This window comes from Rasamsonia byssochlamydoides (genome assembly GCF_041956645.1).
Source record: "Rasamsonia byssochlamydoides strain NRRL 3658 unplaced genomic scaffold VTN77scaffold_99, whole genome shotgun sequence".
Classification (NCBI taxonomy): Eukaryota; Fungi; Ascomycota; class Eurotiomycetes; order Eurotiales; family Trichocomaceae; genus Rasamsonia; species Rasamsonia byssochlamydoides.
The window spans coordinates 72,102-87,515 of record NW_027192482.1 but is presented as its reverse complement, the minus strand read 5'-3'; the positions used below and the strand labels follow the sequence as shown (position 1 = coordinate 87,515).

Sequence of the window (15,414 nt, the reverse complement as noted above, 5' to 3'; positions counted from 1 at the left end):
CCCCCCCCCTTTTGCACATATCTGATAACTTTTAATGTTACATAGTCAGGCAAATCTATATTCCTTCGCTCAATCGACAACCCCGCCATCGCAAAGCAGTATACAGAACATAAAGCCCAGACCACAGTTGCTCGTTTCTCGCCATCCGGATTTTACGTCGCTAGCGGCGATGCGGCAGGTACCGTGAGAGTCTGGGACTGCGTTGGAGAAGGGATTACCAAGGGCGAGTACCCCATTATCAGTGGTCGCATCAATGACCTTGCGTGGGATGGTGATTCGCAGCGTATCATTGCCGTTGGTGATGGCAAACAAAGATATGGACACTGCTTCACCGCAGACAGCGGAAACAGTGTTGGTGAAATCTATGGACATACTCAGCCCATCAATTCCGTGTCGATCAGACAGCAGCGGCCTCTGAGAGCTGCTGCCGCTGGAGACGACAAAACGCTCGTGTTCTACCATGGTGCTCCGTTCAAATTCAACACGGGGATTCGTGAGAAACATATTAATTACATCTATGGCGTCGCCTTCAGCCCCGATGGCTCTCATCTGGTCAGCGTAGGCGGAGATCGACGAATCTGGCTGTATGATGGCAAGACCGGGGAGCCTAAGAGGCAAATCGGAGAAGGAGAACATAAAGGGAGTATATTCAGCGTCTCATGGTCGAGCGATTCGCGAAAGTTTGTGACAGCTAGCGCTGATAGGACGGTGAAGATCTGGGATGTTGAAACGGGCGAGGTCGCTCAGAACTGGACCCTGGGAGAGGAGGGCACTGTGAATCCCCTGGATCACCAGGTTGGTGTCGTTTGGCCATCAGGCCGAAGCGATGGGCTCATTATCAGCTTATCCCTCAGTGGAGACCTGAACTATCTGGTTGAAGGGGCATCCAAGCCTAGACAAGTTCTCCAAGGTCATCAGAAGAACATCACGTCTTTGACGCAATTCAAGTCGGATGATGGTAACGAGACGCTCTGGTCTGGAAGTTTTGAGGGACGGGTATGTAGCTGGGACGTTGCAACGGGAACCGCAGAGCAGATTGAAGGTGAAAGCCATTCCAGCTACATCTCAGGTCTCACGACGACTCCAGAAGGCAAAGGGAGGATATATAGCGTCGGCTGGGACGATACACTCCGCTCTGTTGATGTCGTCGCCAAAACATATACGGGAAGTGCAACAAAGCTCTCAAGTCAGCCGAAGGGTGTTGCTGCTGCGGCAGCGACAGTGCTCGTCGCCAACTCGGAAGGGGTCGAGATATACCAAGATGGGAAGAAAACCGGGGATTTCAGCGTAGCAGCTAGCGTAACTGCGATCGCTGCGCATGGAAGCACTGCAGCAATTGGAGCAGAAGATTCTTCGATTCGGATCTGTAACGTCACAGGTTCGACCTTGACGCCTAAGACCGAGTTCAAGGCGTCACGCAATCCAATATCTGCTTTGGCATTTTCCCCTGATGGCTCTCTCCTGGCAGCCGGAGATTCTCGTGGTCGAGTCCTAGTCTTCAAGGTCGCCGATGGCAGTCTAGTTACCGACCGCTGGACCGCTCACACTGCTCGAATCACTTCACTTGCATGGAATGAGAAGAGCACCCATGTGGTAAGTGGAGCTTTGGATACGAATATCTTTGTCTGGAGCCTGGCCAATCCTGGCGATTGGATCCAAGTCTCCAATGCCCACAAGGAGGGAGTCAACGGTGTCGCTTGGATTGCCAGGGGAACAAAGGTTGCTTCAGCTGGTGCCGATGCGGCCATAAAGGTTTGGAAAGTAGAGGGCTTGGTGTAAGCTGAGACCGTAAATATTGATGATGAGATCACGGTATAGTGATCATGTATGTAGCTATGTAGTGGGGTTGATAACACCATCAATGCAAGAAAGAGATCGAAATTCCACGAGAAAGACTCTCGGAGATGCAGAAAGCAGGACCTTAGCAAATAAACCTCATTTATCCCCAATCATCAAGCCATGTCTATTCTCTGATACGTGCATGCCAATATGGATATTGGATTGCAAGATAACTATATCCAATCCCATTCCTGAACGGCCGTGCGTGTCCCGATCGTGGGCTGTGGCAATAACCCCGCAGCAACCGTGACGCAGCTAGGAAGCTAGCTCAGCTTGACGTGAGTGTGGTGGATCATCACGATCATGAGACCACAGCTGCTCAGAAGGCACCTGGTCCCTTGAAAAGAGATTTCCTAGCCATGACATGGACATGGACATGGACCTAACAGCGACGGTGAGGAAAGTGCTGCCGAACGGAAATGAGGAGGACATCGGAGTGGTCGTCCTCAAGCTCCCGCGTATTGCGGCGGAAAGTAAGTAGCGCTACTACGTATTCAGCTTGCCTTGGCTACTTCCTGCTTTGCTGACTCGGTATTGCAGTTGCGGCAGGCGACCTTCGTCCTTCCTAAGACCGGTCAACGGTTAAAAGGTCTTGTTAATCTAAGCAGTCGCGACTCGACCGAGGACGGCAACAATGAAGAGCGAAGACCATTACTCGCCGAGGAGGACGGGGAGGTTGTCCACCAGCCAGATGCCTTGTCAAGATTTCGAGACCAAATGTCTGCGACGTGGAAACATGTGTATGGCTTTGCAACATCGGAGTTAGGAAAGGGAGTTCTCAAGTGCAGCTTGGCGTATCTCTTGGGATCTCTGGCAACGTTTATTCCGGCCATCTCTGCGTTTCTCGGCCACCAAGATGGAAAACATGTGGTTGCTACCATTACTGTCTACTTCCATCCTGCACGATCGAGGGGAAGTATGTTCAAAGCCCTGATCTGCGCTCTCCTAGCGTTCCTCTATGCTGCCTTCATCTCCATCACCAGCATGTGCGTGGCCATGTTTTTTGAGGATACTCTCGATCTTCTTCCTGTTGGTCATGCTGTGGTGCTCGTCGTCTTCTGCGGTGGTGGTCTGGGTTTTATTGGGTGGATAAAGCAGAGACTCAACGATTCGTTGGTCAACGTTGCCTGCTCTTTGGCCTCACTTTCTACCATTACCGTCCTAACGAAAGAAGGGGCGGTTCAGAAGGGAGATCTATCCTTCGCCAAAATCTCCCAGGTTCTGAAAATGCTGGTCATGGGCGTATGCGCCACAATGGCTGTTTCGTTCCTCCTGTTTCCGATATCTGCGCGGAAAAAGCTTCGGTCCAACCTGACGACAATGACCAATACGTTGGCAGTCATGTTGGGATGTGTCACTGAGAGTTTTCTCACTGGATCTGAGGACGAATTGCGTGTTCCAAACTTTGTCGATGCGTCTGCGCGGAACAGAAAAGCGTATGATCAGCTCGACAAGCTTGTGAAGGAGGCGAAACTCGAACATTTTGCGGCGGGTACTGAAAGGGAGTATCGACTGGAGAAGAGACTTGTTCGTTGCGTGCAAGACATCGCTCAGAATATGGGAGGATTGCAAAGTGCCGCGGCCCTGCAGTTTCAGCTGCTCAGGCAAGCTCAATCAAGTGCAGCGACAACTCCGTATGGCCGCAAGTCATTTGCTGGGAAGAGGAGCTCAACAGCCTCCCCAGGTGTTTGGTCCATTTACGATGAGCCAGTTATGCTGCCCTCGATAGACGAAAGGCCCGAAGAAGAGATGTCAAAGCCAGACGAAGACCAGGCGGTGCCTGTTTCAAACGAGGATGAAGAGCCACAGCCAGTGCTCTCGCCGCAGAGAATGTTCGAAGTTTTCATCAATCACCTCGGGCCATCTATGGTATTTGTTCCTGAAGTGCTTAGGTGATAATGCCTGGTACTAACAAATTGTCTAGCGGTCTCTTGCGTTTACTTTGAAGGAAATATTCGAAGAAATTCCTTTTGGCGACCCACCGGAATATAAGGTTTCTTTCAATAGCAGATATCAGATCAGTCTTGATCGTGCACTTGAACTGTATCGGACCGCCCGAGAGGAGGCTCTCAAGTCGATATATCGACAGAAAGACTTCGCAAAGATTAAATCTCCTGATGTTGAGGCTGATCTCGAGGAAGTGTCTGCAAGCTGTGGCCTTTTCAGCTTCTCCCTTATGGAATTTGGAGAGCAGTTGAAAGATGTATTAGCAATCCTGGATGAGCTGCAGCTTGAAGCTGAAGAGCGGCCCAAAGGACGGTCCTGGAACTGGCTCAAGTTCTGGCGCCTCATTAATGTCGGGCGGAGTAACACCAAATCGTCAGATACAGGTAAGTGTAATTAAATCCCAAATCAAGCTTTGGTTACTGATGGACTGTCCAGAACGCTTAGCTACTAATTCCGCTGAGCATGTTGATGCTGCGATGCGCCCCTTAATCCGAAAAACTAACTCCAACTTTGAAAATAATACTTTTGGAATGCGCACACAAGACAGACTTGCCTATCGTATCTGGAAGTCTCTCAGCTTTTTCCGACGTGATGACACGAAATTTGCCCTCAAAGTCGGCGCTGGTGCGGCTCTCTATGCCCTGCCCTCTTTCCTTTCAACCACTCGGCCAATATATTCCCGTTGGAGAGGAGAGTGGGGTCTTCTATCTTATATGTTGGTTTGTTCCATGACCATCGGCGCTTCCAATACCACGGGATATGCTCGGTTTTTGGGTACATGCCTGGGTGCCGGTTGCGCCGTCGTCTCATGGTATATTTCAGCTGGAAACGTCTTCGGCCTAGCTTTCCTGGGCTGGCTGATGGCTACATGGACTGCTTACATCATTTTGGTCAAGGGACAAGGCCCGATGGGACGATTTATCATGCTCACGTATAATCTCTCAGTCTTGTACGCATATTCCCTGTCAAGGAATGACAGTGACAACGATGAAGATGAGGGAGGTGTACATCCGATCATCACTGAAATTGCACTGCACCGCGTGGTGGCCGTCTTGTCCGGCTGCATTTGGGGCATAATAGTCACGCGGATTATCTGGCCTATCAGCGCGAGAAAGAAGTTGAAGAATGACTTAAGTCTGCTCTGGCTTCAAATGAGCTTGATCTGGAAACGCGATCCATTGTCGACGATGATGAACGGAAAGCGAGCTGCGGCATATTTAAGTTCCAGGGAGAAGCTTCAAATCGAGCGGTTTGTCTCTCATCTCGAGGCCCTTCAAGTTGCGGCGCGGTCGGAATTTGAGCTGAGAAGTCCATTTCCCGATGCTGCATATCGAAACATGCTTAGCCGCACGAGAAGGATGTTGAATGCATTCTACGCCATGAACCTCGAGATTTTAAAGAATCTCTCGGCTTCTGAAGGTCAAATTTCTCTGCTTCAATACACGGCCCAAGAAAGACTCCAGCTATCTGCTCGCATCAGCCATCTATTATCGGGTAAGACTTCAGGTATCTCTCTTCGGTCTTCGGCATCTCATCTGATCTTTTCTTAGTGCTGGCTTCGTCAATGAAGCTTGAGTACCCGTTAAATGATGCCCTCCCCAGTATCGAACATGCCAGGGACAGGCTTTTGACCCGCATTTTCCACTATCGCCAGGACAAGAGCGTATCGTCCTTGACAACTGATGGTGATTATGCTTTGCTCTATGCCTATGGTGAGTTTTATCAAACGGAAGACTTCATTGTAATTTACTGACTCTCTCAGTCCTAGTAACAGGCCAACTCGGCAATGAAATTGTGGAGATCATCGGTGAAATAAGTAGGCTCTTCGGTGTTTTGAGCGAAGATGTAATAGAACTCCAGTAGTGTGAACGGGCGAAAGGGGATGGATTTATCCTACTGCCGCATCTGCATTTGAAACGCGTTAGCTCGTAGTTACTTAGCAAATAGAATTTGTATTGTTTTTCGACTGTGATGTTATTCTAGGGCAAAAGCCCGACTTGATCACGCGTTAAAGTGAGATGTGTAGCTTAGGGAGGACCTCGATAGATAATCGCCTCCGCGCGTTGCAACCCCGAATGCGGGCGAAGTGCCGAAGTCAACCTCCATCTATCTGATTTTCGGCTGAGAGTCACCTTCCATCATCGTCAACCATCAACTATCGACGTTGTCGTCGCTGAATACCCTTCTGGTGAATTATCTCATCTCAGCGAAGTCTTATGTCATCTTAATTACGGTTGATGAAGGCCTAGGAGTCACCTTCGGCTTCGCGCAGCCCAACGCGCTCCTAGGACTTCCACCACCATGCAGATCGACCCAGCGGCCTTGAGCCGAACAGACTCTGCGTCAACCCCTGTATCTGCGACTAAGCCTGTCGCTCCTACGACTACGTCAACGCAGAAGTCGACAAAGGCTCTCATCTCTGTCCCGCGAATCGATCTCGAGCCGATCTACACGGAGCTGAAGGCTGCCATCGGCGACAACTGGGCCGAGTATAAGCAGGCGACAGCTCTGTTCCTTCTAGGTATGCATGCAATCACCTCAGGCGACTTCGTGAATCAACTCGGCCTGGGCTTTTCTAACTTTTATTGTTACAGGGCATCTCAACCAGGACGAGTTCTCCTCGCGCGTTGACCACATAATATGCGCCGACCCCAAAACCGAACATCTCCATAATAATTTCATATGCGCTATCATCGCTAATCTCTCAAGAGATCTTCCTGATCATGGAGTTGCCAGTTGGGTTTCTGCGAATGATAAACCTACGGTGGTGTCGAAGCCGGTCTCCAGCGACCTGGCGGAGCAGAGGCTGAAGACTGAGGTTATGCAACTGCCTCCTAGGGATCGTCGGAGAATCAAAGCCATCCCTGAGGTATGACGACGAGACCTGGAATGCTCCCATGCAGCATTTTCAAGGTGCAGGACATGCTGACAATTCTGATGTCATTTCCAGCCTGATCCGCATGACTTGGCGAACAATGAATTGGAAGAGTATCACCGAGCTAAGCAGATCAAGCTGCCCAGTCAAGTCCCAGCAAGTGCGGGAGGATTAAACAAGACAAGTGAGAAAACACCTTCCAGCAAGAACGCGATTGCGATTCGTCTACGTTGCTAACTTATCCTACTTCAATAGATTGGGAACTCGAGATTCGAAAACGCTACGCCCAACCTCTAGCTTCTGAAACTGGCGAGTTCCCTGATGCAGAATCGATCCATGCGCGTATGGTGCCTATCTGCTACGAGGAGTCGGTTGTTAGCGGCGCGGGCTTTCCCTGCGCCGAGTTCATGGCGATTGCGACAGAGACGTTTGTGAAGGAGGTGCTTTCGAGTGTGTTCTCACGAACGCGACATAATGGTCCTTCTGGAACGATCAACGGCATGGTAACGAGGAAGTACCGCAGGCAGTTGGAGAAAGAAGAGCTGGCCTACACCCGAGGCGAGATCACGAAGGACGCTGCAACCGGACTTCTACCGGTCGAGGCCAAGGAAGCAAGTACGAGGCAGCCACTCGGGGTGAGAGATCTTAAGCTCGCGCTCACCCTCGGTGGCGGGCTTCTCGGTCAGATGCCCTTGATCGTGGACCAGATTATGGGGGCCTATGACGAAGATGAACTGGAACTGGAACGGCAAGATCACGCAGAACAGACATGGGATGATAAGATCGACGACACCGGGGGCGCGAACGGTGTGGACGAGATGGACATCGACGATGCGGAGTTGGAATGGGAAGGAGGCGCTCCGGCGGATAGGGAGCAACTACGCTCTCTCCTTGACGAGTGCCTTTCGATGGCAGCTTGATTGAGAGTTCTCGTTCGTGTGGCCAATTGCATTGCCATTTTTCATCATCATCATCTTCTTCTTCTTCTTCAAGAGGGCGTCTTCTTACTTTATTTACGGACATTGGCTGAGGTGAGGACATAAATCCCCCCAGCTCGATGCATTGGAACTGAATGACGGTGGGAAGGGTGTGTGGACGTGGCGTTTTTTGGTGAAATCGTGGAAATCCGGAGAGAATTTATACCTGGTCTCTGGTCGGCCTTGTTTCTGTCATGTATACAGCTATTATCGGCATCTGGTGCGGAGTTTATTGAAATTTTTGATTTTTTTTCTTGCTTTTCGTTCATACCACTTTTTTCCTGCTTTTTCTTTTCTTTTCTTATCTTGTCTTTCTTTTTTGCTATTATTTTCTTTTTGGCTTTTATCTTCTATTTTCTATGTACTATCCAAAATAAATGTCCATAGTTCATGACACCATACTTATAGCATTTACAATCTGAATGTTTATGGCATTACTACGCATCACTACTTTGGTATTCATTTGATGGTAGTCTCGTGTCACTGGGATCGTACCTGAACGGAATGAAATTAGAGTCTGATTTACTCATATACCGTAATGTATTTCCTGTATGTACAGTATATATATGACTCTTTTAACTCGAGGAGCTAAATATACTGCTAACACATATCACATATCACGCCAAATCAAAAGTCGGCTATCTATGCATACACTCAATAACTAAACACTCAATTGTTCCCCCTTGTCCTTCCGAACACCCATGCGACCCTTTGTATCCATAAGCTGTAGTCCAACTCAATATAAGAGTCATTAATTGATCATTATTATCTTAAGAAAGGCGTTCTATGACCAGCTTCAAGATTTCTTCAGTCGACTTGTATGCGTTCGCCGGATCTTTGGCGACAGACTGCCATATTTCGCCGTGTTTGGGTTCGCTGGCGATACATTTTGCGAGCGCATCCTGGCGCTTCTCCTCTGTGCCATGCTGCATCAAGAATTTGTAATACCAGGCCCAGGTATCTCCTAGATCGCTATTCGAGAGGATAGCTTTCTCAAACCAGGTCATCGCCTTTTCCAGTCTGCGTTCATCCCAGAAGATGCGGGCAACCGTGACGAACAGGATTGGATCGTTATCGACTTTCTTGATTGCTTCTAAGCTCCGGGGTTTTCGATGGGTTCTGGGTTCAAGGTGCCAAATATTCTCACTCCATAGCAATCCCGAATTAGGGACTTCCTGGAGAGCCTTGGCCATTAAAACCTTCGCCTGACTGATATTGTTCGCTCGTCGCTCGACCCGAACACTCTCCGTCCACAATTCAGCGTTTTTAGGAACCGCGAGACGAGCTCTGTCGAGAATGGAGCGCGCTTTGACAACAACCCCAGCCTTTTCCTCAAGCCTGGAGGCAAGGAGCCAGAGGGGCACTGACTGAGGGCAAGCCCTGGTGCCAGCACCATACGCTTCTCGAGCTTGGGGATACTTATTCTGTGACTCGTAGATTTGGCCCTTCATCATCCAGAGCTTGTCAGCCTTGGGATAAAGTTGAAGTCCCTGGTTAACGAGGTCGAGAGCCTCGTCCAGGTTACCCAACTGGCGCTCGAACGCGACGCTCTTGATCCAAACACGATCGGTGCCCGCTTCGCGACGCGCTGTGGCAAGAAGTTCTCTGGCATGGTCAGTTTGCCGCGCGTCTGCCTCCAACTTGACGGCAGCAAGCCAAATATCTTCGTTATTGGGGTTTTGAGCGAACGCCCTTCCCAGTACGATCCGCGCATTATCGATTTCCCCAGCTTGCCACTTCTCCTTGGCGAGCTGCATCCAGAGCACCTCACTTTGAGGACATGCCTCTACAGCTTTCTCCAGGACTTGCCACAGAGCCTCCTTGGTGCCGTGGTTACGCTCCAAATCCGCGGCAGCAAGCCAGATTGACTTGCTATTCACGAAGACACGCAGAGCATAAGCGTAAATCGCCCTTGCAGTCTCATATTTGCCTCGGGCAATGCTGGCTTTGGCATCTTCCATCCATATGTCTTTTCGATCGTCATCTTCGTCGAGACCCCAACCAAGAGTCTCGCGAATGATGGCTCCGCAGGTCAAAACGGCACCTTCTTCCTCACATTTTTCCGCTTCCGCAATCCATTCCTCTCTCTTTGGCATTGCATTTTCTCTAGCAAGAGCCTGAACAGCCCTCCTCATGACGTTGACTTTGTTCGCCGTGCCCATCTGCTCTTGTAGTCGAGCGGCAGCGATCCAAACTTCATGGCTTGTGGGCACTGCTTTCCGAGCCGCATTCAGCACTTTCTGAGCGTTTTCCGGAGTTTCGAGTCGAGCAAGAGCAAGCCACAACTCGACTGACAGCGGAATCATTTCAACGGCCTTGGCAAGGAGAAGCCGAGCATCAGCTGGATCCTCCTCAAGATTCACTGCCTCTTTCCAAATTTGCACGGACTGCGGAATGTGGAGGATTGCCTGTCTGAGGACGTTCTTTTTGGCACGGATGTCTGATTCTAATCTCATAGCTTCAATCCATAACCTCGTCGAGCGGTCGTTGTGCTTAATCGCATTTGCCGCTATAATCTTCGCGTTGTGATTATCATTGAGCCGTATGTTTTCCAACCAAGCATCTTCACTTTTCGGGCATAATTCACACCCTTTCGCGATAGCATTTCTCGCCGCCACTATTCTCCCAGCCAACTCCTCCAAACGCGCAAGGGCGATCCAACCCGGCGCATGTTTGGGATTTGTCCGCGTAACTGACTCGAGAAGAACTCTGACTCGTTTGATATCACCAACCTCAACTTCACCCGCCTTAAGTTCCGATTTCGTTAGGCTGGTCAAGTAACCCTTCGGATCGATGTTGGTCGCACTTCCTGAGGTCGCATCACCCGTCGAGCCTCGCGCTGCTTGATCGAGGCGTACTTGGAGAACCTTGTCTCTGGCCGCGCCAATATCCGCAAAATTGGTCATTGTCCCGTCTGCGCCCTCTGCGCCACGGACATCAGTTTGTGTGCCATCGTCGGTGACTGTGGTCTGGAATTGTGTCGAGTCTCTGGCGCTTGCGATCACACTATCCGGAACAGCATAGAAGCGTTGCCGCAAATTTTGCTTCGCGCGTCTATTTTTGCCAGTAAGGTCGCCAACCTCGGGGATATTGGCCCACTCCTCATCCGACACGCTGGCCAAGGAACGCTTGAGATCGGCAAATTGCTGCTGTATTTTCGGATTATTTCTCTCGTACTCTTCTCGTTCTTGACGCTCTCGGGCTTCCCTGTATGTGGCGAACGAATTCAAGTCGGTCCTCTGTTCAGAACAAAATAGAAACAAGATGAACAACAAAGACTCTTCCAAAGGGTAAGGGAATAGACGTATGAAGCTGATAAATACTAACCTTCTTAGTTTCCGCCTTCTATCCATCTTCTCATCGACCTCCTTATAGATACGGTCTGCCTCATCATCCTCGCGGTCATATTGTCCATAGGCGAAAAGTCCGACTTCATTATCAGGGTCCCCAAAGCGGTCGTCATCCTCTTCCTCCTCTTGCTCTTTTGCTTTCCCACCTTTCTCTCGCCCCGCGCCGTATGCTGTGGGCGGGGCAGCACCTAAAAGCTCAGCTCTCTTTTTGAGAGCTTCCTGAATCTGCTCTGGCGTCGGACCTTCTCGCGCAGGTCCCAGATCTGATCGGGTGGTAAATCCCGTAGCACCTCGACCTAATCCGGCAACATAATTCTCGGGAGCCGGTTGGCTCAAAAAGTCCTTTCTGCCGTACGACATCTTGGCTGAAATGTGAGCCCAAGAAGGTCGCTTTGCTGAGGCTGCGAGCGGAGCTGGCGACGTGCGGCGAAAGGCGACTCAGGCAACTCTTTAAGTGAACTAATACCGTAAAGCTATTCGTTGGTAATACCGCATAAAAGTAATGCCGAGAGCCGATCTTATCGGGCTGCGGACTGCCACCACCTCACAAAAAAAAAAGTTACGAGCGGCCCAGTTCAACTACATGGTTGGCCTTTGAAAAGCACGAAATCGAAATCGAAATCGAAATCATGCCCAAAGCCAGTTCGAAGAAGCGCAATGGCGCTTCATCGGCCAGCCCTTATGCGCAGGCTGTGGCGAAGACAAAAGCGGCCAATAGCATTTTCAAAATGAACACTGATATCGGTCAACACGTGCTCAAGAATCCTGGTATCGCGCAAGCCATCGTGGATAAAGCCGACTTGAAGCAAAGTGATGTGTGTACCATGATCTTTTTTCGTCATTTATTCTCATTAGTATGAACATTGTCACCTCTAATACTGTGCCTTAAATCTACAGATAGTTCTAGAAGTTGGCCCTGGTTCAGGAAATCTTACAGTCAAAATTCTCGAGAAAGCGAAAAAGGTCATCGCAGTGGAATTGGACCCCCGAATGGCGGCAGAAGTCACCAAACGTGTGCAAGGCAAGCCCGAACAGAAAAGGCTGGAGGTCATATTAGGAGATGTGATCAAGACGGATCTTCCGTATTTTGATGTTTGTATCAGCAACACCCCATACCAGGTGCGCTTCTCTCCCTGGATAGTCGGCCCCAAGCATGAACTGACGACAAGGACAAGATCTCTTCTCCCCTCACATTCAAATTACTGGCCACCACGCCAGCCCCCCGGGTCTGTATTCTTATGTTTCAGCGTGAATTTGCCATGCGACTTTTTGCCAAACCGGGTGACAAGTTGTACAGTCGACTTTCTGTGAACGCACAGATGTGGGCGAAAATCGACCATATCATGAAAGTTGGCAAGAACAACTTCAAGCCACCTCCGGCAGTGGAATCAAGTGTTGTACGCCTGGTTCCGAAGAATCCAAGACCTCAAATTAGTTATGAAGAGTGGGACGGTCTGTTGAGAATCGCTTTTGTGCGAAAGAATAAGACCCTCCGATCGAGTTTCTTCGGAACTTCAAGTGTCATGGATCTACTTGAGACCAATTATCGGACGTGGTGTGCACAGAACGACATCCCTGTGGAAGATGGGCCCGCGGATGAGAATGACAACACCGAAATGGATGTGGAAGAGACGCAAACTGGCGAAGAGGAATGGGATGGTATCATGGATGTGGATGAGGATGAAGATGTGCCGGACTTCTTCAAGGAAGAAGTGAACCCCAGGCTTCAAGAGGCGTTGAAGAACAAGCCTGGCAGGAAGAAAAGAGGAAAAGTCGCTGAGCTGGTCCGCGAGAAAGTCCGGCAAGTTCTGGAAGACGACACGGGCCTAGCAGATAAACGCGCAAGGATGTGCGATGAGGGCGACTTCTTGAAGTTGTTATGGGCTTTCAATCAAAGAGGTATTCATTTCAGCTGATCTAATCCTGGAAAGGATACCTATCGAAGGCCGTGATCCATCCAAAAACATCTAATTGCATCTTCACTGCGCTTCAGAGTTTGAGGCTGGTTCACCTGCAAGTCGCAGATGAGCGCTTGAGTCCTGAAAGAGACTCTGCCAGATGAATGCTTCGCTGAGCAAAAGCTCGATATCCTTCTCAGTCCAGTCTTTCGTCGGAAGCGCCTGGAGAAACATCATGATCTCCTTTTGATCTGTCAGCCTGGGTCAAGGGAAGACGCTCTAATACAATGGGTGCAAACCTGGAAATCCATCTTCAGCAGTCGATCACTCCATTTCACAAGAAATGCCGCGCAGACATATAAATGGAACCTAGAGAAACCCTGCTCCTCAGCCTTTCCACAAGTTAGTCTGCTATCCATGCAAGAAGCATAGTCCAAACACCCACCATGTATGTGTCCCACATTCGAATTGTGTTTTTGATGCTCATTTCCCTCATGAGCAGGCAGTTCATCCATCGAAAACTGAACTGCATGAATTCGACCCCTTCCTTTTCCAGATGTTTGGCAAGACTGGAATCAATGCGCGTGGTCAAGTCACGCAAAGCTTTCACTTGTCTGTGTATACCTGGTTGAGCATATATATAGTTGTCCTGAATGCCATCAAGCAGCTTAGTGAGACACCAGAATGAATCAGCTTCCACTGCATCAAGCACGGATTTTGGTAGCTGGCCGGGGTCCATCCCTTCCTCGACGTTGAGGTCCGTAACGTAAGCTCCCAAAAATACTTGCCAGAATGGCGTGACAAGGTCGTTGATGCCCTGCACGTATCCACTGGCCGGGTGTCGTATTGCCCAGACATAGAGGATTCTTTCCAGTGATCGCTGCGTGGCCTCGTAACCGTACAGCTCTAGGTGTGGGCTTGTTCGAGGGACATCGATACTGATCTGGTGCCATATCGCCTCGTCCAAGCCCCTGCCTCGTCCCGAGCTCGTACTTCCCGAACCAGGTCCGACAGCGCTCCCTGTGCCGCGCTCAAAGGCTTGCCGAACCCCATCAAGATATTCCTTGCGCTTTCGCTCCAATGTTGAGACACGACGCTCACTGTTTGTCGGCAAGTAGCCAAGGAGTAATTGCCAGGTCATCGCTCGAACTTCTTCGGGGATCCCTGACCATGCTAAATCGCGGAGTTCAGATAAGGAAACAGTACTCGCTTGTAGAATGCGTTTAAATTTGTTGATTCTGGAGATCCGAGACGAATGCGCTTCCAATTGCGTGGGTGTAGCATTGGGTGGCGGTGGAGAGTGATTGATCAAGTTCAAGGAGTTTGCAGGATCTTGGGTCATGTCAGCGTTCCTGAAGTTTCTTGCACACAAAGCAAAAATATTTATTACCTTTCAAAATCTCCTTGTATTGAGGTCGAAGAATCTTGCCTTCGCTCTTTTTGGCAGAAGGGTACAGAGGCACACCTCGTTCCTCAGCGATATCTGAACTATTCGCTCGCTGCCTTCCGCTTCCCAAGTCAAATGCAAGATTCGATAGGTTCTTGTCAACACCGCCTCCTGAATCGCTATCTTCTCTCTGAATGTTCTCAGAGTCTTTTCCCTTCCTGCGCATGCTCGTGATGCTGGGAAGTCCAAATTCGTCTTCATCGTCGTCATACACTATCTCGTCGTCTTCGTCTTCATCCTCAGCTTCATTGTCATTGCTCCATCCCCCAACTCCGTGCGATAAGATACTCTCGTATGACTGAGGTGGAGGAGAGGTGGTCTTTCCCCCAAGCCGTGCAGGCGGCGACGAAACATGACGTGCACTTCCCACAGACGGGTTTGATCGAGGTGGTGTTCGGGGTCGGCCATGGGACATACTCCTATAAATGTCAAATAGAAAGATGAGGTTAGTCACGACTGTGGCTATCAATTTGAATCGAACAAAGAATTGGGCAATATACTTTAGGATATCAGCGTGCGAATAGGACGCACCGACGACCGTATTGGGATCATACACCTTCGAAGAGCTCTGTCGCTGGGGGGCGGTTCTCGTCTTCCAAAAAGGGGATCCACCCCGTCTTCACAGATGTCAGCATGCGACATCCTACTAGCAAAAGGTCTCTCGGAGGATACATACTCAGGGCGGTCTGCTGAGCAAGAGCACGAAGATTAGATGAGACATTCAAGCTAATTGGCTCTGGAGGGGAGGTACGAACCAACCTGGACCATCTCCTGTTCATTGAATGGCGTCGATTAGCAGGTGCCATAGAAGCCACATCAGAGTAGGGGGTGGAACTCACCTGATGCTGGCCTTTCTTGCTGGCCATCCTGGGGGTACGTCTATGAAGGACACAAACGACAGCCGATCATCAGGGGAAAATAGAATATAGATCAATTCTTAACGCTCTATAGAGGATCTAGACTTAGAATAAGAGACAGATCCTTCATTTGAAACACCGTCCACAATCTGATAGCACTCTTGGCTCCCCTCCGCAGACCATCAATCAGCGTTCTGCCCGGGCGGTCAGCATGTCACCCGTTT

General features: G+C 49.9%; 5 protein-coding genes across 5 annotated transcripts; 2 read left to right on the top strand and 3 right to left on the bottom strand.

The window, feature by feature from the left end:
* Positions 1-69: 69 nt before the first annotated feature.
* On the bottom strand, positions 70-636 carry VTN77DRAFT_9937 (uncharacterized protein; the record flags this gene model as incomplete). Its single annotated transcript, XM_069426598.1, has 1 exon — positions 70-636. One exon carries the CDS (start codon positions 634-636, stop codon positions 70-72), a length of 567 nt encoding a protein of 188 aa, XP_069273532.1.
* Positions 637-2,258: 1,622 nt separating this feature from the next.
* Positions 2,259-7,581, top strand: VTN77DRAFT_9936 (uncharacterized protein; the record flags this gene model as incomplete). The annotated part of the gene is made up of 9 exons (XM_069426597.1): positions 2,259-2,312; positions 2,380-3,708; positions 3,764-4,169; positions 4,222-5,280; positions 5,337-5,498; positions 6,059-6,307; positions 6,381-6,655; positions 6,737-6,845; positions 6,917-7,581. 9 exons carry the CDS (start codon positions 2,259-2,261, stop codon positions 7,579-7,581), a joined length of 4,308 nt encoding a protein of 1,435 aa, XP_069273531.1.
* An 827-nt stretch (positions 7,582-8,408) lies between these two features.
* Positions 8,409-11,348, bottom strand: VTN77DRAFT_9935 (uncharacterized protein; the record flags this gene model as incomplete). Its single annotated transcript, XM_069426596.1, has 2 exons — positions 8,409-10,845; positions 10,966-11,348. The coding sequence occupies 2 exons, from the start codon at positions 11,346-11,348 to the stop codon at positions 8,409-8,411; spliced, it is 2,820 nt and encodes a 939-aa protein (XP_069273530.1).
* A 269-nt stretch (positions 11,349-11,617) lies between these two features.
* Positions 11,618-12,904, top strand: VTN77DRAFT_9934 (uncharacterized protein; the record flags this gene model as incomplete). The annotated part of the gene is made up of 3 exons (XM_069426595.1): positions 11,618-11,803; positions 11,886-12,107; positions 12,164-12,904. 3 exons carry the CDS (start codon positions 11,618-11,620, stop codon positions 12,902-12,904), a joined length of 1,149 nt encoding a protein of 382 aa, XP_069273529.1.
* Positions 12,905-12,967: 63 nt separating this feature from the next.
* On the bottom strand, positions 12,968-15,199 carry VTN77DRAFT_9933 (uncharacterized protein; the record flags this gene model as incomplete). The annotated part of the gene is made up of 8 exons (XM_069426594.1): positions 12,968-13,129; positions 13,186-13,278; positions 13,332-14,218; positions 14,277-14,752; positions 14,834-14,950; positions 15,010-15,022; positions 15,089-15,104; positions 15,173-15,199. 8 exons carry the CDS (start codon positions 15,197-15,199, stop codon positions 12,968-12,970), a joined length of 1,791 nt encoding a protein of 596 aa, XP_069273528.1.
* Positions 15,200-15,414: the final 215 nt, after the last annotated feature.